Source organism: Bombina bombina, chromosome 3, assembly GCF_027579735.1.
Source record: "Bombina bombina isolate aBomBom1 chromosome 3, aBomBom1.pri, whole genome shotgun sequence".
NCBI classification, from domain to species: Eukaryota; Metazoa; Chordata; class Amphibia; order Anura; family Bombinatoridae; genus Bombina; species Bombina bombina.
In genome coordinates, this window is record NC_069501.1 from 994168717 (window position 1) to 994192243 (window position 23527).

A 23527-nucleotide genomic window follows, 5' to 3' on the forward strand; every position below is an offset into this window, starting at 1 on the left:
GTTGCAAGAGGACACACACAGCAGAGCTGTAATATAGCTCCTCCCCTAACTGTCATAGCCAGTCATTCTCTTGCAACTCTCAACAACAAGCAAGGACGTTGTAGTAGAGAGTGGTTAAATATAGCTAGTTTATTTTCTTCAATCAAAAGTTTGTTATTTTTAAATAGTACCGGAGTTGTGCTATTTTATCTCAGGCAGTAAATAGAAGAAGAATCTGCCTGAGGTTTCTATGATCTTAGCAGGTTGTAACTAAGATCCATTGCTGTTCTCACATATGTCTGACGGGATTACACAGATGAGGTAAAACTTCAGCGAGAGAATGGCGTGCAGTTTATTCTGCTATCAGGTATGTGCAGTTATAATTTTTTCTAGAGATGGAAAACACTAGAAAATGCTGCTGATACCGGATTAATGTAAGTTAAGCCTGAATACAGTGATTTAATAACGACTGGTATCATGCTTACTCCCAGGGGTAATACCCTTATGATATTGCAATATAAAACGTTTGCTGGCATGTTTAATCGTTTTTATATATACTTTGGTGATAAAACTTTATTGGGGCCTAGTTTTTTCCACATGGCTGGCTTAAATTTTGACTAGAAACAATTTCCACTGTGGTAGTATAAAAGTTACAGTTGATGCAGTTAAAATTACAAACTGTGACATCCAGCTTCCCTCAAAGGCTCTCTGAATGCTATAGGACATCTCTAAAGGGCCCAAAGGCTTTCCAAAGTTGTTTATTGGGGAAGGTAGGGCCACAGCTTGCTGTGGCAGTTGGTTTGTGACTGTTAAAAAAACGTCTATTTCGTTTTTTTTTATCCGTTTTTTTGAACTAAGGGGTTAATCATCCATTTGCAAGTGGGTGCAATGCTCTGTTAGCGTATTATACACACTGTAAAAATTTTGTTTGATTTACTGCATTTTTTCACTGTTTTTCAAATTCTGACAAAATTTGTTTCTCTTAAAGGCACAGTACCGTTTTTTATATTTGCTTGTTAACTTGATTTAAAGTGTTTTCCAAGCTTGCTAGTGTCATTGCTATTCTGTATAAACATGTCTGACATAGAAGAAACTCCTTGTTTATTATGTTTAAAAGCCATGGTGGAACCCCCTCTTAGAATGTGTACCAAATGTACTGATTTCATTTTATGCAATAAATATCATTTTCTGTCTTTAAAAAATTTATCACCAGAGGAATCTGAGGAGGGGGAAGTTATGCAGACTAACTTTCCCCACGTGTCAGACCCTTTGACTCCCGCTTAAGGGACTCACGCTCAAATGGCGCCAAGTACATCTAGGGCGCCCATAGCGTTTACTTTACAAGACATGACGGCAGTCATGGATAATACACTCAGTCAGCGGTATTAGCCAGACTACCTGAACTTAGAGGTAAGCGAGATAGCTCTGGGGTGAGACAAAATGCAGAGCATACTGACGCTTTAAGAACCATGTCTGATACTGCCTAACAATATGCAGAAGCTGAGGAAAGAGAGCTTCAGTCAGTGGGTGATGTCAATGATACCTGATTCTAATATTTCTACATTTAAATTTAAGCTTGAACACCTCCGCGTGTTGCTTAGGGAGGTTTTAGCTGCTCTGAATGACTGTGATACCATTGCAGTGCCAGAGAAATTGTGTAGACTGGATAAATACTTTGCAGTGCCGGTGTGAACTGATGTTTTTCCAAATACCTAAAAGGTTTACAGAAATTATTAATAAGGAATGGGATTGACAAGGTGTGCCGTTCTCTTCCCCTCCTATTTTTAGAAAAATGTTTCCAATAGACGCCACCACACGGGACTTATGGCAGACAGTCCCTAAGGTGGAGGGAGCAGTTTCTACTCTAGTAAAGCGTACTACTATCCCTGTCGAGGACAGTTGTGCTTTTTTTTTTTTTTTTTTAGATTCAATGGATAAAAAATTAGAGGTTACCTTAAGAAAATATTTATTCAACAAGGTTTTATCCTACAGCCCCTTGCATGCATTGCCCCTGTTACTGCTGCTGCGGCATACTGGTTTGAGTCTCTGGAAGAGGCTTTACAGGTAGCGACTCCATTGGATGACATACTTGGCAAACTTAGAGCACTTAGCTAGCCAATTCTTTTATTCTGATGCCATTGTTCATTTGACTAAACTAACGGCTAAGAATTCTGGTTTTGCTATACAGGCGCGCAGAGCGCTATGGCTTAGATCATGGTCAGCTGACGTGACTTCAAAAATCTAAGCTACTTAACATTCCCTTCAAGGGGCAGACCCTATTCGGGCCTGGTTGAAGGAGATTATTGCTGATATCACTGGAGGAAAAGGTCATGCCCTTCCTCAGGACAGGTCCAAATCTAGGGCCAAACAGTCTAATTTTCGTGCCTGTCAAAACTTCAAGGCAGGTGCGGCATCAACTTCCTCTAATAATAAATAAGAGGGAACTTTTGCTCAATCCAAGACGGTCTGGAGACCAAACCTGACCTGGGAAAAAGGTAAGCAGGTAAAAAAGCCTGCTGCTGCCTCTAAGACAGCATGAAGGAACGGCCCCCTATCCGGGAACGGATCTAGTAGGGGGCAGACTTTCACTCTTTGCCCAGGCGTGGGCAAGAGATGTTCAGGATCCCTGGGCGTTGGAAATTATATCCCAGGGATATCTTCTGGACTTCAAAGCTTCCCCCCAAAAGGGAAATTTCACCTTTCACAATTATCTGCACACCAGATAAAGAGAGAGGCATTTTTACACTGTGTACGAGACCTCCTAGTTATGGGAGTGATCCATCCAGTTCCAAAGGAGGAACAGGGACAGGGTTTTTACTCAAATCTGTTTGTGGTTCCCAAAAAAGAGGGAACCTTCAGACCAATTTTGGATCTAAAGATCTTAAACAAATTCCTCAAAGTTCCGTCGTTCAAGATGGAAACTATTCGTACCATCCTACCACTGATCCAGGAGGGTCAATATATGACTACAGTGGATCTAAAGGATGCTTATCTTCACATTCCGATACACAAAGATCATCATCGGTTTCTCAGGTTTGCCTTTCAAGACAGGCATTACCAGTTGTAGCTCTTCCCTTGGGATTAGCTACAGCCCCAAGAATCTTTACAAAGGTTCTAGGGTCGCTTCTGGCGGTCCTAAGGCCGCGGGGCATAGCAGTAGCCCCTTATTTAGACGACATCCTGATACAGGCGTCAAACTTCCAAATTGCCAAGTCTCATACGGACGTAGTACTGGCATTTCTGTGGTCGCATTGGTGGAAAGTGAACGAGGAAAAGAGTTCTCTATCCCCACTCACAAGAGTTTCCTTTCTAGGGACTCTGATAGATTCTGTAGAACTGAAAATTCACCTGACGGAGTCCAGGTTATCAAAGCTTCTAAATTCCTGCCGGGTTCTTCATTCCATTCCGCGCCCTTCGGTGGTTCAGTGTATGGAAGTAATCGGCTTAATGGTAGCGGCAATGGACATAGTGCCGTTTGCACGCTTACATCTCAGACCGCTGCAACTATGCATGCTCAGTCAGTGGAACGGGGATTACACAGATTTGTCCCCTCAACTGAATCTGGACCAAGAGACCAGGGATTCTCTTCTCTGGTGGCTATCTCGGGTCCATCTGTCCAAAGGTATGACCTTTCGCAGGCCAGATTGGACAATTGTTACAACAGATGCCAGCCTTCTAGGTTGGGGTGCAGTCTGGAACTCCCTGAAGGCTCAGGGATCGTGGACTCAGGAGGAGTCTCTCCTTCCATTAAACATTCTGGAACTAAGAGCGATATTCAAGGCTCTTCAGGCTTGGCCTCAGTTAGCAACTCTGAGGTACATCAGATTTCAGTCGGACAACATCTCGACTGTAGCTTACATCAACCATCAAGGGGGAACGAGAAGTTCCCTAGAGATGTTAGAAGTTTCAAAAATAATTCGCTGGGCAGAGATTCACTCTTGCCACCTATCAGCTATTCATATCCCAGGTCTAGAGCACTGGGAGGCGGATTTTCTAAGTCGTCAGACTTTTCATCCGGGAGAGTGGGAACTCCATCCGGAGGTATTTGCACAACTGATTCATTGTTGGGGCAAACCAGAACTGGATCTCATGGCGTCTCGCCAGAACGCCAAGCTTCTGTGTTACGGATCCAGGTCCAGGGATCCCAAGGCGACACTGATAGATGCTCTAGCAGCGCCCTGGTCTTTCAACCTGGCTTATGTGTTTCCACCGTTTCCTCTGCTTCCTCGACTGATTGCCAAGATCAAGCAGGAGAGAGCATCAGTGATTCTGATAGCCACGCAGGACCTGGTATGCAGATCTAGTGGACATGTCATCCTTTCCACCATGGTCTCTGCCTCTGAAACAGGACCTTCTACTTCAGGGTCCTTTCAACCATCCAAATCTAATTTCTCTGAGGCTGACTGCCTGGAGATTGAACGCTTGATTTTATCAAAGCGTGGCTTCTCCGAGTCAGTTATTGATACCTTAAGACAGGCACGAAAGCCTGTCACCAGGAAAATTTACCATAAGGTATGGCGTAGATATCTTTATTGGTGTGAATCCAAGGGTTACTCATGAGTAAGGTCAGGATTGCTTAGGATATTATCTTTTCTCCAAGAAGGTTTGGAAAAAGGATTGTCAGCTAGTTAAGCGTCTGGCAGATGTTCCAGACGTTCAGGCAATTTGTCAGGCTTTAGTTAGAATCAAGCCTGTGTTTAAACCTGTTGCTCCACCATGGAGCTTAAACTTGGTTCTTAAGGTTCTTCAAGGAGTTCCATTTGAACCTCTTCATTCCATAGATATCAAGCTTTTATCTTGGAAAGTTCTTTTTTTGGTAGCTATTTCCTCGGCTCGTAGAGTCTCTGAGCTATCTGCCTTACAATGTGATTCTCCTTATCTGATTTTTCATACGGATAAGGTAGTCCTGCGTACCAAAACCTGGGTTCTTACCTAAGGTGGTATCTAACAAGAATATCAATCAAGAGATTGTTGTTCCATCCTTGTGTTACACAATCTGGACGTGGTCCGTGCTTTAAAGTTTTACTTACAAGCTACTAAAGATTTTCGCCAAACATCTGCTTTGTTTGTTGTCTACTCTGGACAGAGGAGAGGTCAAAAGGCTTCAGCAACCTCTTTTTCTTTTTGACTAAGAAGCTTAATCCGCTTAGCCTATGAGACTGCTGGACAGCAGCCTCCTGAAAGGATTACAGCTCATTCCACTAGAGCTGTGGCTTCCACTTGGGCCTTTAAAAATTAGGCTTCTTTTGATCAGATTTGCAAGGCGACGACTTGGTCTTCGCTTCATATTTTTTCAAAATTTTACAAATTTGATACTTTTGCTTCTTCGGAGGCTATATTTGGGAGAAAGGTTTTACGGGCAGTGGTTCCTGCCTTGTCCCTCCCTTCATCCGTGTACTTTAGCTTTGGTATTGGTATCCCACAAGTAATGGATGATCCGTGGACTGGATACACCTTACAAGAGAAAACACAATTTATGCTTACCTGATAAATTTATTTCTCTTGTGGTGTATCCAGTTCACGGCCCGCCCTGTCATTTTAAGGCAGGTAATTTTTAAATTTAAACTACAGTAACCACTGCACCCTATGGCTCCTCCTTTCTCGGCTTGTTTTTGGTCGAATGACTGGCTATGACAGTTAGGGGAGGAGCTATATTACAGCTCTGCTGTGGGTGCCCTCTTGCAACTTCCTGTTGGGAATGAGAATATCCCACAAGTAATGGATGATCCGTGGACTGGATACACCACAAGAGAAATAAATTTATCAGGTAAGCATAAATTGTGTTTTGGGGCCTAGTTTTTCCACATGGCTGTTGTTTGACTCCTAGGAGTAGTTTTTTAGGCCCTCTGACTTTCAGAGGGCCTATTTTCGCGCTCTAATTGCGCAGTAACTTTTCAACTCTGAGACATCCAGCTTCCCTGAAGGAGTCCCCTGACATATTGGACCTCTGTAAAGGGTTTTTGTGCCTACAAAAGTCGTTTTATGGGAAGGTAGGAGCCACAGTAGAGCTGTGGCAGTTTGCCTGTGACTGTTATAACGTTTTTACCGTTTTTTTTTGGCTTCAATTTTGAGCCTGAGGGGTTAATCATCCATTTGCAAGTGGGTGCAATGCTATTTTACCCTAGTACATACACTGTTAAAATTTCATAAAGTTAACTGCTTTTTTCACTGTTTTGCAGTTTTTATGTTTGTTTTTTTTCTCTTAAAGGCACAGTACCGTTTTTTATATTCTGCTTTTTTACATTAATTAAAGTGTTTTCAAAGCTTGCTGGTCTCATTACTAGTCTGTTAAACATGTCTGACATAGAGGAAACTCCTTGTTCATTATGTTTAGAAGCCATTGTGGAACCCCCTCTTAGAATGTGTACCAAATGCACTGATCTTGCTATAAGTTATAAAGATCATATTCTGGCTTTAAAAGATTTATCACCAGAGGAAACTGACAAGGGGGAAGTTATGCCGACTAACTCTCCCCACGTGTCAGAACCTATGACTCCCGCTCAAGGGACGCCCGCTCAAGAGGCGCCAAGTACATCTAGCGCGCCCATAGCGTTTACCTTACAAGACATGGCGGCAGTTATGGATAATACCCTTACAGCGGTATTGTCCAGGGTTACAAGGAAAGCGAGACAGCTCTGGGGCTAGGAAAAATACAGAGCACTCTGACGCTTTAGTAGCTATGTCTGATATCCCCTCACAATATGCAGAAGCTGAGGAAGGAGAGCTTCTATCTGTGGGTGATTTTTCTGACTCAGGGAAGATAATTCAACCTGATTCTGATATGTCTACATTTAAATTTAAGCTTGAACACCTCCGCGTGTTGCTCAGGGAGGTTTTAGCTGCTCTGAATGACTGTGACACCATTATGGTCCCAGAGAAATTGTGTAGATTGGATAAATACTATGCAATGCCTGTTTACACTGATGTTTTTCCAATACCTAAGAGGTTTTCAGAAATTATTACTAAGGAATGGGATAGACCAGGTGTACCGTTCTCTCCCCCTCCTGTTTTTAAAAAGATGTTTCCCATAGATGCCACTACACGGGACTTATGGCAAACGGTCCCTAAGGTGGAGGGAGCAGTCTCTACCCTAGCTAAGCGTACAACTATCCCAGTCGAGGACAGTTGTGCCTTCCTAGATCCAATGGATAAAAAGTTAGAGGGTTACCTTAAGAAAATGTTTATTCAACAGGGTTTTATTCTCCAGCCTCTTGCATGCATTGCCCCTGTCACTGCTGCTGCGGCCTTCTGGTTTGAGTCTCTGGAAGAGGCTCTACAGGTAGAAACCCCATTGGATGATATACTTGACAAGCTTAAAGCTCTTAAGCTCGCCAATTCATTTGTTTCTGACGCCGTTGTTCATTTAACCAAACTAACGGCTAAGAACTCAGGTTTTGCTATTCAAGCGCGTAGGGCATTATGGCTTAAATCCTGGTCAGCTGACGTTACTTCAAAGTCTAAGCTTCTCAACATTCCCTTCAAGGGGCAGACCCTATTCGGGCCCGGACTGAAGGAGATCATTTCTGATATTACTGGAGGAAAAGGTCACGCCCTTCCTCAGGATAGGTCCAACAAATTAAGGACCAAACAGACTAATTTTCGTGCCTTTCGAAACTTCAAGACTGGCGCAGCATCAACTTCCTCTAATACAAAACAAGAGGGAAATTTTGCCCAGTCCAAGCCGGTCTGGAGACCTAACCAGGCTTGGAACAAAGGAAGGCAGGCCAAAAAGCCTGCTGCTGCCTCTAAGACAGCATGAAAGATCAGCCCCCGATCCGGAACGGATCTAGTAGGGGGCAGACTTTCGCTCTTCGCCCAGGCTTGGGCAGAGATGTCCAGGATCCCTGGGCGTTGGAAATTGTGTCCCAGGGGTATCTTCTGGACTTCAAAGCTTCTTCCCCAAAAGGAAGATTTCACCCCTCACAATTATCTGCAAACCAGATAAAGAGAGAGGCATTCTTACATTGTGTTCAAGACCTCCTAGTTATGGGAGTGATCCACCCAGTTCCAAAGGAGGAACAGGGGCAAGGCTTCTATTCAAATCTGTTTGTGCTTCCCAAGAAAGAGGGAACCTTCAGACCAATCTTAGATCTCAAGATCCTAAACAAATTTCTCGGGGTCCCATCCTTCAAAATGGAGACTATTCGAACCATCCTACCTATGATCCAGGAGGGTCAATATATGACTACCGTGGACTTAAAGGATGCTTATCTGCACATTCCGATACACAGAGATCATCATCGGTTTCTCAGGTTCGCCTTCCTAGACAGGCATTACCAGTTTGTAGCTCTTCCCTTTGGGTTAGCTACGGCACCAAGAATCTTTACGAAGGTTCTGGGGTCACTTCTGGCGGTCCTATGGCCGCGGGGTATAGCAGTAACCCTTACCTAGACGACATTCTGATACAGGCGTCAAATTTTCAAATTGCCAAGTCTCATACGGACATTGTTCTGGCATTCCTGAGGTCTCATGGGTGGAAAGTGAATGAAGAAAAGAGTTCTCTATCCCCTCTCACAAGAGTTTCCTTCCTGGGAACTCTGATAGATTCTGTAGAAATGAAGATTTACCTGACAGAGGCCAGGTTGTCAAAACTTCTAAATTCCTGCCGTGTTCTTTATTCTACTTCTCGCCCTTCAGTGGCTCAGTGTATGGAAGTAATCGGCTTAATGGTAGCGGCAATGGACATAGTGCCGTTTGCCCGCCTACATCTCAGACCGCTGCAACTCTGCATGCTCAGTCAGTGGAATGGGGATTACACAGATTTGTCCCCTCTACTAAATCTGGATCAAGAGACCAGGGATTCTCTTCTCTGGTGGTTATCTCGGGTCCATCTGTCCAAAGGTATGACCTTCCGCAGGCCAGATTGGACAATAGCAGTGCCTTGGTCCTTCAACCTGGCTTATGTGTTTCCACCGTTTCCTCTGCTTCCTCGTCTGATTGCCAAGATCAAACAGGAGAGAGCTTCTGTGATTTTGATAGCACCTGCGTGGTATGCAGATCTGGTGGACATGTCATCCTTTCCACCATGGACTCTGCCGCTGAGACAGGACCTTCTACTTCAGGGTCCTTTCAACCATCCAAATCTAATTTTGAGTCTGACTGCTTGGAGATTGAACGCTTGATTTTATCAAAGCGTGGTTTCTCTGAGTCGGTCATTGATACCTTAAGACAGGCGCGAAAGCCTGTCACCAGGAAAATCTATTATAAGATATGGTGTAAATATCTTCATTGGTGTGAATCCAAGGGTTACTCATGGAGTAAAGTCAGGATTCCTAGGATATTATCTTTTCTCCAAGAAGGATTGGAGAAGGGTTTATCAGCTAGTTCCTTAAAGGGACAGATTTCTGCTCTGTCTATTCTTTTGCACAAACGTCTGGCTGAGGTTCCAGATGTTCAGGCGTTTTGTCAGGCTGTGGTTAGAATCAAGCCTGTGTTTAAACCTGTTGCTCCGCCATGGAGTTTAAATTTAGTTCTTAAAGTTCTTCAAGGGGTTCCGTTTTAACCTTTGCCATAGATATTAAGCTTTTATCTTGGAAAGTTCTGTTTTTAGTAGCTATCTCCTCGGCTCGAAGAGTTTCGGAGTGATCTGCTTTACAATGTGATTCCCCTTATCTAATTTTTAATGCAGATAAGGTAGTGTTACGTACCAAACCTGGTTTTCTGCCTAAGGTGGTATCTAATAAAAATATCAATCAGGAGATTGTTGTTCCGTCACTGTGTCCTAATCCTTCTTCAAAGAAGGAACGTCTTTTACACAATCTTGACGTGGTTCGCGCTTTAAAATTTTATTTACAAGCTACTAAAGATTTTCGTCAAACATCTGCATTGTTTGTTGTCTACTCTGGACAGAGGAGAGGCCAAAAGGCTTCGGTATCTTCTCTATCTTTTTGGCTAAGAAGTATAATCCGCTTAGCTTATGAGACTGCTGGCCAGCAGCCTCCTGAAAGAATTACAGCTCATTCTACTAGAGCGGTAGCTTCCACATTGGCTTTTAAGAATGAGGCTTCTGTTGAACAGATTTGTAAGGCGGCGACTTGGTCTTCGCTTCATACTTTTTCTAAATTCTACAAATTTGATACTTTTGCTTCTTCGGAGGCTATTTTTGGGAGAAAGGTCTTACAGGCAGTGGTGCCTTCCGTTTAAGCGCCTGCCTTGTCCCTCCCTTCATCCGTGTCCTATAGCTTTGGTATTGGTATCCCACAAGTAATGGATGATCCGTTGACTGGATACACCTTACAAGAGAAAACTAAATTTATGCTTACCTGATAAATGTATTTCTCTTGTGGTGTATCCAGTCCACGGCCCGCCCTTTCATTTTAAGGCAGGTGTTTTTTATTTTTAAACTACAGTCACCACTGCACCCTATAGTTTCTCCTTTCTCTTGCTCGTCTTCGGTCGAATGACTGGAGGTGGCAGTTAGGGGAGGAGCTATATAGACAGCGCTGCTGTGGGTGATCCTCTTGCAACTTCCTGTTGGGAAGGAGAATATCCCACAAGTAATGGATGATCCGTGGACTGGATACACCACAAGAGAAATAAATTTATCAGGTAAGCATACATTTTGTTTTTTTCTTTCATGAGTCAGACAGAGCATGCAATTTTAAGCGACTGTCTAATTTACTCCTATTATCAAATTTTCTTCATTCTCTTGGTATATTTATTTGAAAAGCAAGAATATAAAATTAAATACCGGCCCATTTTTGGTGAACAACCTGGGTTGTTCTTGCTGATTGGTCGATAAATTCACCCACCAATAAACAAGTGCTGTCCAGTGTTCTAAACCAAAAATTGTCTGGCTCCTTAGCTTAGATGACTTCTTTTTCAAATAACGATAGCAAGAGAACAAAGAAAATTTGATAAAAGGAGTAAATGAGAAAGTTGCTTAAAATTGCATGCTCTATCTGAATCAAGAAAGAAAATTTGGTTTCAGTGTCCCTTTAAGAAACCCCGGGAGCCAAGGAGCTATAGTTCATTGCTTTTCTTAGATAAAACTTTTCTCCCTTCTAGAAATATACAGTATATGTATGTGTTCTTGCTGGCTACTAAGTGTGTGTGTGTTTTATTTTTATATATATATATATATATCAAAGGCAAAGTGCACTCCAGAATCCTGGTTGTATAGCCTTGGGTGCAGCAAAAAGCAAAACACAATTCAGATAAAAAGCGCACTCCAAAGGTCTTGGCATAAATTTCACTTTAATGTGAACGTTTTCGAGCCGCAATGGCTCGCCCTCAGACAGGCAAAAAGTAAAGTCCAAATTAAACTTTCAGGAATCAGATAGGTCATGTAATTTTAAAAAACTTTCTAATTTACTTTCTCCAACATAGGTGTGTCCGGTCCACGGCGTCATCCTTACTTGTGGGATATTCTCTTCCCCAACAGGAAATGGCAAAGAGCCCAGCAAAGCTGGTCACATGATCCCTCCTAGGCTCCGCCTACCCCAGTCATTCTCTTTGCCGTTGTACAGGCAACATCTCCACGGAGATGGCTTAGAGTTTTTTAGTGTTTAACTGTAGTTTTTATTATTCAATCAAGAGTTTGTTATTTTAAAATAGTGCTGGTATGTACTATTTACTCAGAAACAGAAAAGAGATGAAGATTTCTGTTTGTATGAGGAAAATGATTTTAGCACCGTAACTAAATCCATGGCTGTTCCAGCACAGGACTGTTGAGAGCAATTAACTTCAGTTGGGGGAACAGTGTGCAGTCTCTTACTGCTTGAGGTATGACACATTCTAACAAGACGATGTAATGCTGGAAGCTGTCATTTTCCCTATGGGATCCGGTAAGCCATGTTTATTAAGATAGTAAATAAGGGCTTCACAAGGGCTTATTAAGACTGTAGACTTTTTCTGGGCTAAATCGATTCATTATTAACACATATTTAGCCTTGAGGAATCATTTATTCTGGGTATTTTGATATGATTATATCGGCAGGCACTGTTTTTGACACCTTATTCTTTAGGGGCTTTCCCTAATCATAGTCAGAGCCTCATTTTCGCGCCGGTATGGCGCACTTGTTTTTGAGGACAGCATGGCATGCAGCTGCATGTGTGTGGAGCTCTGATACATAGAAAAGTCTTTCTGAAGGCATCATTTGGTATCGTATTCCCCTTTGGGCTTGGTTGGGTCTCAGCAAAGCAGATTCCAGGGACTGTAAAGGGGTTAAATATAAAAACGGCTCCGGTTCCGTTATTTTAAGGGTTAAAGCTTCCAAATTTGGTGTGCAATACTTTTAAGGCTTTAAGACACTGTGGTGAAATTTTGGTGAATTTTGAACAATTCCTTCATACTTTTTCGCAATTGCAGTAATAAAGTGTGTTTAGTTTAAAATTTAAAGTGACAGTAACGGTTTTATTTTAAAACGTTTTTTGTGCTTTGTTATCAAGTTTATGCCTGTTTAACATGTCTGAACTACCAGATAGATTGTGTTCTGACTGTGGGGGAAACCAAGGTTCCTTCTCATTTAACTATATGTATTTTATGTCATAAAAAAATTTAGTAAAAATGATGCCCAAGATGATTCCTCAAGTGAGGGGAGTAAGCATGGTACTGCATCATCCCCTCCTTCGTCTACACCAGTCTTGCCCATACAGGAGGCCCCTAGTACATCTAGTGCGCCAATACTCCTTACTATGCAACATTTAACGGCTGTAATGGATAATTCTATCAAAAACATTTTAGCCAATATGCCCACTTATCAGCGAAAGCGCGACTGCTCTGTTTTAGAAAATTCTGTAGAGCATGAGAACGCTGATGATATGGTTTCTGAAGGGCCCCTACACCAGTCTGAGGGGGCCAGGGAGGTTTTGTCTGAGGGAGAAATTTCAGATTCAGGAAACATTTCTCAACAAGCTGAACCTGATGTGATTACTTTTAAATTTAAGTTGGAACATCTCCGCGCTCTGCTTAAGGAGGTGTTATCCAATTTGGATGATTGTGATTATCTGGTCATTCCAGAACCACTATGTAAAATGGAAAAGTTCTTAGAGGCCCCGGGGCCCCCCGAAGCTTTTCCTATATCCAAGCGGGTGGCGTACATTGTTAGTAAAGAATGGGACAGGCCCGGTATACCTTTAGTACCCCCCCCCCATATTTATAAAATTGTTTTCCTATAGTCGACCCCAGAAAGGACTGATGGCAGACAGTCCCCAAGGTCGAGGGGGCGGTTTCTACTCTACACAAGCGCGCCACTATACCCATAGAAGATAGTTGTGCTTTCCAAGATCCTATGGATAAAAAATTAGAAGGTCTGCTAAAGATGTTTGTTCAGCAAGGTTCCCTTCTACAACCAATTGCATGCATTGTCCCTGTCACTGCAGCCGCGTGTTTCTAGTTTGATGAGCTAGGAAAGGCGATTATTAGTAATTCTTCTTCTTATGAGGAGATTATGGACAGAATTCGTGCTCTTAAATTGGCTAATTCTTTCACCCTAGACGCCACCTTGCAATTGGCTAGGTTAGCGGCGAAAAAATTCTGGGTTTGCTATTGTGGCGCAGAGCGCTTTGGTTAAAATCTTGGGCAGCGGATGCGTCTTCCAAGAACAAATTGCTTGACATTCCTTTCAAGGGGAAAACACTCTTTGGCCCTGACTTGAAAGAGATCATCTCTGATATCACTGGGGGCAAGGGCCACGCCCTTCCTCAGGATAGGTCTTTTCAAGACCAAAAATAAACCTAAGTTTCGTCCCTTTCGCAGAAACGGATCAGCCCCAAGGGCTACGTCCTCTAAGCAGGAAGGTAATACTTCTCAAGCCAATCCAGCCTGGAGACCTATGCAAGGCTGGAACAAAGGAAAGCAGGCCAGGAAACCTGCCACTGCTACCAAGACAGCATGAAATGCGGGCCCCCGATCCGGGACCGGATCTGGTGGGGGGCAGACTCTCTCTCTTCGCTCAGGCTGGGGCAAGAGATGTTCTGGATCCTTGGGCGCTAGAAATAGTCTCCCAAGGTTATTCTCTGGAGTTCAAGGGGCTTCCTCCAAGGGGGAGGTTCCACAGGTCTCAGTTGTCTTCAGACCACATAAGAAGACAGGCATTCTTACATTGGGTAGAAGACCTGCTAAAAATGGGAGTGATTCATCCTGTTCCATTAGGAGAACAAGGGATGGGGTTCTACTCCAATCGGTTCATAGTTCCCAAAAAAGAGGGAACGTTCAGACCAATCTTAGATCTCAAGATCTTGAACAAGTTTCTCAAGGTTCCATCGTTCAAGATGGAAACCATTCGAACACTTCTTCCTTCCATCCAGGAAGGTCAATTCATGACCAAGGTGGATTTCAAGGATGCGTATCTACATATTCCTATCCACAAGGAACATCATCGGTTCCTAAGGTTTGCATTCCTGGACAAGCATTTCCAGTTCGTGGCGTTTTCTTTCGGATTAGCCACTGCTCCTAGGATTTTCTCATAGGTACTAGGGTCCCTTCTGGCGGTGCTAAGACCAAGGGGCATTGCTGTAGTACCTTACTTGGACGACATTCTGATTCGAGCGTCGTCCCTTCCTCAAGTAAAGGCTCACACGGACATTGTCCTGGCCTTTCTCAGATCTCACGGATGGAAAGTGAACGTGGAAAAGAGTTCTCTATCTCCGTCAACGAGGGTTCCCTTCTTGGGAACTATAATAGACTCCTTAGAAATGAGGATTTTTCTGACAGAAGCCAGAAAAACAAAACTTCTAGACTCTTGTCGGATACTTCATTCCGTTCCTCTTCCTTCCATAGCGCAGTGCATGGAAGTGATAGGTTTGATGGTAGCGGCAATGGACATAGTTCCTTTTGTGCGCATTCATCTAAGACCATTACAACTGTTCATGCTCAGTCAGTGGAATGGGGACTATTCAGACTTGTCTCCGAAGATACAAGTAAATCAGAGGACCAGAGACTCATTCCGTTGGTGGCTGTCCCTGGACAACCTGTCACAAGGGATGACCTTCCGCAGACCAGAGTGGGTCATTGTCACGACCGACGCCAGTCTGATGGGCTGGGGCGCGGTCTGGGGATCCCTGAAAGCTCAGGGTCTTTGGTCTCGGGTAGAATCTCTTCTACCGATAAATATTCTGGAACTGAGAGCGATATTCAATGCTCTCAAAGCTTGGCCTCAGCTAGCGAGGGCCAAGTTCATACATCAACCATCAGGGGGGAACAAGGAGTTCCCTAGCGATGGAAGAAGTGACCAAAATCATTCTATGGGCGGAGTCTCACTCCTGCCACCTGTCTGCTATCCACATCCCAGGAGTGGAAAATTGGGAAGCGGATTTTCTGAGTCGTCAGACATTGCATCCGGGGGAGTGGGAACTCCATCCGGAAATCTTTGCCCAAGTCACTCAACCGTGGGGCATTCCAGACATGGATCTGATGGCCTCTCGTCAGAACTTCAGAGTTCCTTACTACGGGTACAGATCCAGGGATCCCAAGGCGGCTCTAGTGGATGCACTAGTAGCACCTTGGACCTTCAAACTAGCTTATGTGTTCCCGCCGTTTCCTCTCATCCCCAGGCTGGTAGCCAGGATCAATCAGGAGAGGGCGTCGGTGATTTTGATAGCTCCTGCGTGGCCACGCAGGACTTGGTATGCAGATCTGGTGAATATGTCATCGGCTCCACCATGGAAGCTACCTTTGAGACGAGACCTTCTTGTTCTAGGTCCGTTCGACCCACTCCAGCTGACTGCTTGGAGATTGAACGCTTGATCTTATCAAAGCGAGGGTTCTCAGATTCTGTTATTAATACTCTTGTTCAGGCCTGAAAGCCTGTAACCAGAAAAATTACCACATAATTTGGTATATCTGTTGGTGTGAATCTGCAGGATTCCCTTGGGACAAGGTTAAGATTCCTAAGAGTCTATCCTTCCTTCGAGAAGGATTGGAAAAAGGATTATCTGCAAGTTCCTTGATGGGACAGATTTCTGCCTTGTCTGTGTTACTTCACTAAAAGCTGGCAGCTGTGCCAGATGTTCTAGCCTTTGTTCAGGCTCTGGTTAGAATCAAGCCTGTTTACAAAATTTTGACTCCTCCTTGGAGTCTCAACCTAGTTCTTTCAGTTCTTCAGGGGGTTCCGTTTGAACCCTTACATTCCGTTGATATTAAGTTATTATCTTGGAAAGTTTTGTTTTTGGTTGCAATTTCTTCTGCTAGAAGAGTTTCAGAATTATCTGCTCTGCAGTGTTCTTCTCCTTATCTGGTGTTCCCATGCAGATAAGGTGGTTTTGCGTACTAAACCTGGTTTTCTTCCAAAAGTTGTTTCTAACAAAAACATTAACCAGGAGATAGTTGTGCCTTCTTTGTGTCCTAATCCAGTTTCAAAGAAGGAACGTTTGTTGCACAACTTGGATGTAGTTCGTGCTCTCAAATTTTACTTAGCAGCTACTAGGGATTTCAGACAAACTTTGTTTTTGTTTGTTGTTTATTCTGGTAAACGGAGAGGTCAAAAAGCAACTTCTACCTCTCTCTCCTTCTGGATTAAAAGCATTATCCGATTGGCTTATGAGACTGCCGGACGGCAGCCTCCTGAAAGAATCACAGCTCACTCCACTAGGGCTGTGGCTTCCACATGGGCCTTCAAGAACGAGGCTTCTGTTGATCAGATATGTAAGGCAGCGACTTGGTCTTCACTGCACATTTTTTCTAAATTTTACAAATTTGATACTTTTGCTTCTTCTGAGGCTATTTTTGGGAGAAAGGTTTTGCAAGCCGTGGTGCCTTCCATTTAGGTGACCTGATTTGCTCCCTCCCTTCATCCGTGTCCTAAAGCTTTGGTATTGGTTCCCACAAGTAAGGATGACGCCGTGGACCGGACACACCGATGTTGGAGAAAACAGAATTTATGTTTACCTGATAAATTACTTTCTCCAACGGTGTGTCCGGTCCACGGCCCGCCCTGGTTTTTTTAATCAGGTCTGATAATTTATTTTCTTTAACTACAGTCACCACGGTAACATATGGTTTCTCCTATGCAAATATTCCTCCTTAACGTCGGTCGAATGACTGGGGTAGGCGGAGCCTAGGAGGGATCATGTGACCAGCTTTGCTGGGCTCTTTGCCATTTCCTGTTGGGGAAGAGAATATCCCACAAGTAAGGATGACGCCGTGGACCGGACACACCGTTGGAGAAAGTAATTTATCAGGTAAACATAAATTCTGTTTTTATCATCAAATTTGCTTTGTTCTCTTGGTATTCTTTGTTGAATGCTAAACCTAGGTAGGTTCATATGCTAATTTCTAAGTCCTTGAAGGATGCCTCTTATCTCGATTCATTTTGACAGTTTTTTTCACATCTAGATGGCGTTAGTTCATGTGTGTCATATAGTTAACATTGTGCTCACTCCCATGGAGTTATTTATGAGTCAGCGCTGATTGACTAGAATGCAAGTTTGTTAAAAAACTGAGAAAAGGGGGAAGTCTGCAGAGGCTTAGATACAAGGTAGTCACAGAGGTAAAACAGTGTTGGTTATGCAAAACAGGGAATGGGTAATAAAGGGATTATCTCTTTTTAAACAATGGCATTTTTGGTGTTGACTGTCCCTTTAATGCTAAATTTTAGGTTCTCACTTCCTAATTTACATGCTTGCTTAGCTTAACATGAAATGTATAAAAATATGTGTTGCATCACTCACTACAGAGTTCCAAACTGCCTCTGGAAGCAACATCAGCACAAGAACTGTGCGTTGGTAGCTTCATGAAATTAGTTCCCAGGGCCAAATAGCTGTACATAAATCTCATATCAACATGCACAATGCTAAGCACTGATTGGAGTGGTGTAAAGCACACTGGCATTGGACTCTGCAAACGTGTTCTCTGGAGTGATAAATCACGCTTCACTATCTGGATGCCAGGAGTACACCACCTACTGGAATGTATAGTGCCTACTGTAAAGTTTTGTGGAGAAGGGATAATGGTCTGGGGCTGTTTTTCAGGGTTTAGGCTAGGTGGTCCCTTAGTTGCAGTAAAGTTTAATCTGAAAGTGAATGTAAATTTTGATGCTAAAGTGCCCGTTTTTAAAAAATTCGATTAAAAATAGGGGCACTTTTAATTCATCAAAATTTACATTTCACTTGTGCTGTGAAAAAAACCTTACCTTTTAATCTTGACAGCAGCTTCAGCTTCCTCCACCCATCGCAAAGCCTCTTCCGGGGTCTAAAATGATGAATCCGGCTTCCTCCAATCACAGCATAGAATCAGACACTGATTTGCCGGGGCGGGGGGGGGGGGGGGAGCCGTGATAGGAGAATGACCTATCCATAATTTCTGACATCAGAAATGGTTTGCGACGACCGGAGGAAGCTGGAGCTGCTGTCGAGTTTGAAAGGTAAGTATTTCTTCACAACGAGTGAAATGTAAATGTTGATGAATTAAAGTGCACCTGTTTTTAATCAAATTTTTAAAAACCGGGCACTTTAGCATCAAAATTTACATTCGCTTTAAAGGGACAGTCAACTCTATATATTATTTTGTTATGTGCTACTTTCTTTATTTGAGTGACATAATTTATTTTGCATTCATTTTTTTTTTATATATATATATTTTTGGTTAATTTATAGTAATTTTAGACCAAGTACACTACTTTTTATTACACAGTTTTCTCTCAGTGGTTTATGGAAAATGCATGAATAAACATCAAATTTAAAAAAGTGATTCCAAAATACTGTTATAATACTATCCCTTTAAGTGCTAAGTGTCTTTAGTTTTTGTGCATAATAGTCTCTCATTTAGTTTTAGCTAAATACTGTATGTAGTGCTGGCAATTTATCCTTTTAAAGAGTTCACCTAAAGTGCACTATGTTATTTTATGTTTCTCTTTTGGGTGTATTCAGTCTATTCTATTAACCGGTTTACATTTTTTTTTAGTTAGAATGAGAACTACCTGTTTGTGCTCGTCCCTTTCTTAAAAACTAATACTGCTGCAATTATCTGATTTTGGAGCTGGATTTCTTTTTGTGAAAGTGCAACTATATACAGTATATACAGGTGGCCCTCGTTTTACAACGGTTCAATTTACACCGTTTCAGAATAACAACCTTTTTTCCAGTCATGTGACTGCTATTGAAAAGCATTGAGAAGCAGTGCATTTATTAAAATAGCCAGTAGGTGGAGCTGTCCGCTTGTGTTGCAGCAAAGCCAAGCAAGCTGAAATTAATCAGTTTAACTAGACCTGAGCTATCGAGCAGATTTCAAAGGAACAAGATCTTCCTGTCTATAAATCAGTCCAGTTTGGAATACATAGAAAGAAACTGTTTGCAGAAAAATGCAAGTGAAGTCTGTGTTGTGTGATTATTTTATTAGGTTTATAATGCTGTTGAGCAAATGTTTTTGTTCATTTAACTTAGTTTAATTATATATTCTGTGTTGTGTGATTATTTTATTAGGTTTATAATGCTGTTTAGCATTTAAAGTCTTCATTTCAAAGCTTTAAAAATAATGTATTGGGTGTTACTTATGACAATTTTGAGAGGGGCCTGGAATCTATCTCCCTCACTTCCCATTGACTTACATTATAAACTGGGTTTCAATTTACAACGGTTTAGATTTAAAACCATTCTTTCTGGAACCTAACCCTGGCGTAAACTGAGGGCTTTATATATATATATATATATATATATATATATATATATATATATATATATATATATATATATATATATATATATATATATATATATATTCTGCCTGGAATCAACTTCACCCAGCAGTGATTCTAACCTTCTCCCAGCTGATGAGTGGCAAAAACCACGAAACAGTCTGTCCTGGGATGGTTATGAATCACTGCACTAACCCTAGCTAAGTTTATAAGCTGTGTGAACAGCGATACTTTGGCGTAAAGGGAACCTGCTGAAAAGCAGACTGAAGTAAAAAGGTGTGTCATTGTATACTTAATTTGCATATCTTACCCAGAATCCTTTGCTGCATTGGAAACAATGTAATTCAGAGGTTCTCTGTGGGAAAACAAGCCTTTGGGTCTGTCTAGATTTGTTAATGAACTACGCAATTAGTTTTTTTATATATATATATATATATATATATATATATATATATATATATATATATATATATATATATATATATATATATATATATATATATATATATAATTCTGCCTCCGCCTGGGGGGTTTAAGGAGGGCAAAGCCCTCATATCCCAAGGTTTACTTGGGGTGGATGCTAAAGGATCGGCGTGGCATCCCCTTGAACTACCCAGGCAAAAAAAATAGTGAATATAGGGGAATTACACTGCATTGTATATATGTCTGGTTAGCAAGCAGTTCCGTTGTAGAGATTAGCTTCTTTGGTGGAGCGCATGCGCAGTGAGTCCATTTTTGGTCAGACTTAGCTGATTTGACAGACTTGCAGTGATTGGAATGTGCTGATGCGGTGGAGTGCATGCATAGTGAAGGAATTTGCGGTCACTCTCACACAGCTGATTCCACGTCTTCAGAAATGACAGAATTTGCTAATCTTAGATATTGGCTATTCCGTCAGAACACCGGCACCTTTCACAGGTTTCCATGAGACTAATACGATGCTGAGGCTTTATATTTCTCAGCCCTGCTACATATTATATAGTCAAGAGGGAATGCTCTATTACTGAATGATAGAGCTAAAAAAAAACGTCGTCTGATGGAATATGTCATATTTATTAATTCAAAGAATTTAGTGTAAAGACAAACAAAACATAATGCTTAAATTTAGGTTCTCACTTTCTAATTTACGTGCTTGGTTAGCTTAATCTCACATAATTAAAAACTTTTATAATTATTATGTACAAATAGGCTATATCTGTCAAATAAGGAGTTAATACCATATGTAATGCTATTGTACAGAGATTAGAGGAACAGACAAGGAATTTTTGTTCTCCCACTGATATTATAGAATGTAAATTGTATTTGGCAATGAGTAGGTTAACACAATATCAGCCCTTGTTTCCCACCTCCTGTTGTTTTGGGGTTTTGTAGAGGTGAACAAACTCTGTTTGCACTGTAGCACTATCACTCCCCCCAGCATGTATATAGCATTACAGAACTGTGCCTGGCTCTCACATTACATGCTGGGGGGAAACCCACCGGTCCTGTATGTGCACCAGATGTTGGGCTGGGCCGAGCTCAGCACTCGTGGGAATGGTTAGGATTCCCAGCTGCTACCTACTCGTGTTTCATGTCTGGGAGATAGACATGGCCCACTGAGTGCCGCCAGGGTGTGTATCCTGTTAATGGGGATTCCTGCTGTGTCCTACTGCTCTACATTCTAAGTATAATCCACTAGCTTGTACGTCCCCTCGCCATTGCCTATGGAAAGAATCTGTGACCTGCAAACACCCACAGCCTTTTAGCTTTAAAGGGAAATACAACTCTAAATGTCAACATATCTGGAAATGAATGCTTTAAAAGCAGTTAACTACCAATTTGTATTGTTTTGCAGTCCAGGAGCATACACTTTTAAAAGCATTTTATATTAAAGGGACAGACACTGTATAATATGTATGAAAAATGCTTCTTTAGGATTAATTTTGTACATGAAATAGATGGGTTTGTTCTTTGATACCTCAACCCATAAAAATGGGTTAAGCTTGCAGTCAAATCAGTTCTCCTTATGTTATCACTTTCTGTACACACACACACACACTCATACACACACACACATATATATATATATATATATATATATATATATATATATATATATATATATATATATATTCATATGTGTTGTATGTTATTACTTTACAGGGTTGTTAGTGGATGGACCCTCTCACTTAACCCCACATCTAAGGAAGAATGGCGTTTGATTCCTCATCTCTTATCCTGCCTGATATACAACAGCACTTCAATATCCAGATTGCAGACACTACTCCGAGTGGCCCTTTGAAGGACTTCTGCAACTTGGAGAGTGAGAGGCATTATGACATTATTCCCACTGTGATTTGCTCGCTGTGTTGTCTCTTTGGACTTGTGTATACCTTTTTTGGTAAGTTGAAAGGAAAAATGTGGTAATGTACAAAAGAGGATAATGATAGAGATGTGTATTTATGTTTGTGTTTTGTAAATACTATCTATCTATCTATCTATCTATCTATCTATCTATCTACCAGTTTAATAAAGGGTTGTGTAAAAAGCTCTTTAAAGGACATTATAGTGCAAAAATTACATGTTCTAATTTGTTCAAGAATGTAATTTCCATCTTAATATGAGGAGAGTCCACGGCTTCATTCCTTGTGGGAATGCAGAGCCTGGCCACCAGGAGGAGGCAAAGACACCCCAGCCAAAGGCTTAAATACATCCCCCACTCCCCTCATCCCCCGGAAGATTCTGAGTAGTTTCTTATGGAGGGTAGTACTCTTCGGTATGGGACTGGAGTTTTAAGTAGTCTTGTCAGCCTCTCAGTGAGAGCATTGACGAATGTTAGGGTCTGGAGATGCAGGGAGTGTCTTTCTGCAAAACCGTCCAGACTTGTATTAACAACTCCTAAGCAATCAGTGTTGACGAGTTTCACTGCCTGCTTCTATCACTCAAGTCCATGTCAGGTGCGATGCTACAAGACTGTCAAACTTGAGAGGCTGTGTGTCTGTTCCATGGCGATGATTCCGGTAAGATCGTTTCATTTTATCTCATAACGTAAGAAGCTAGGGTCACAGTGTGACTCCTTTATCTGTATGGAACCAAGGGTTAATATCTCTGGAAGGAGATTTTTGAACAGGGGGGACTTACACATGGTTTGTTTTATTATGTTTTTATGCTGCGACATGTGATGAGGCTCTGGCAGATGTGGGAACATTTTATACTTTATTTTTTGGATAACTGCGCAGCCGGTTAGTTTGGCACACTTTTCTTCCTGCAGTAGGGGCGGTCCTGCATGGCACTCCATGTTACTGGGTGTGGCCTCATTAACTTCCTCTTTTCTGACCGTGCGGTTTACAGGAGAAGAAGAGGTTTCTCTGTGGGGCCTGGGTCATAGGAGGTGGTGATTCCCCCGGTCATGGGGGTATAAAGGTGCCATTTATATTTTTTCTATAGTCCATCTTAAAGCGCAAGCTATGGAGGACTCTGATGCGTTAGAGGTTACTCCCTTTTTACCTAAATCTAATACCTGTTTTATTGTGAGGAGGCTACAGTATACCCGCCTGCTCAATTATGTTCCACATGCCTTGATAAAGTAGTTATATCTAAAAAGACGAGGATGTTTAGTACCACTGAGCCGTCCACCTCTGAGGGGTCTCCGTCCCGTGAGGTGCATTCCCTGCAATCATCTCCTACTACACATGCAGGTCCCCATTGCCCTACTAATCCTCCTTCGGGAGGGGCGCTCTTACCGCCAGACTTTACTGAACAGTTGCAAACGTCAGTGTCTGCGGCCTTCAGTGCTTTACCTTGCCCTGCTAAGCGCAAGCAAAAGGTTAAATACTGCTATCCTTCCCCGGGGTCATCTACCAACTTGTTGGATTTATCTGATACTAGATTATCCGCTGATGAAGACGCCTCTGATATTTCAGAGGAGGCTCTTTCTGGGTCGGAATCGGCTGCCTTTAAACCTCCGACTGCGGAGGAACCAGACTTTAGATTTAGGA

General features: G+C 42.2%; 1 protein-coding gene across 2 annotated transcripts in view; it reads left to right on the top strand.

Moving 5' to 3' along the window:
• LOC128654283 (transmembrane protein 198) overlaps positions 1-23527 on the top strand; it is a 158497-nt gene that overhangs the window by 77316 nt on the left and 57654 nt on the right. For both annotated transcript variants that reach the window (XM_053708133.1, XM_053708134.1), the window contains one exon: positions 21693-21930. In XM_053708133.1, the coding sequence (XP_053564108.1) occupies positions 21741-21930 (190 nt within the window). In that variant the 5' untranslated portion in view covers positions 21693-21740. The remainder of the gene's footprint in view (positions 1-21692; positions 21931-23527) is intronic.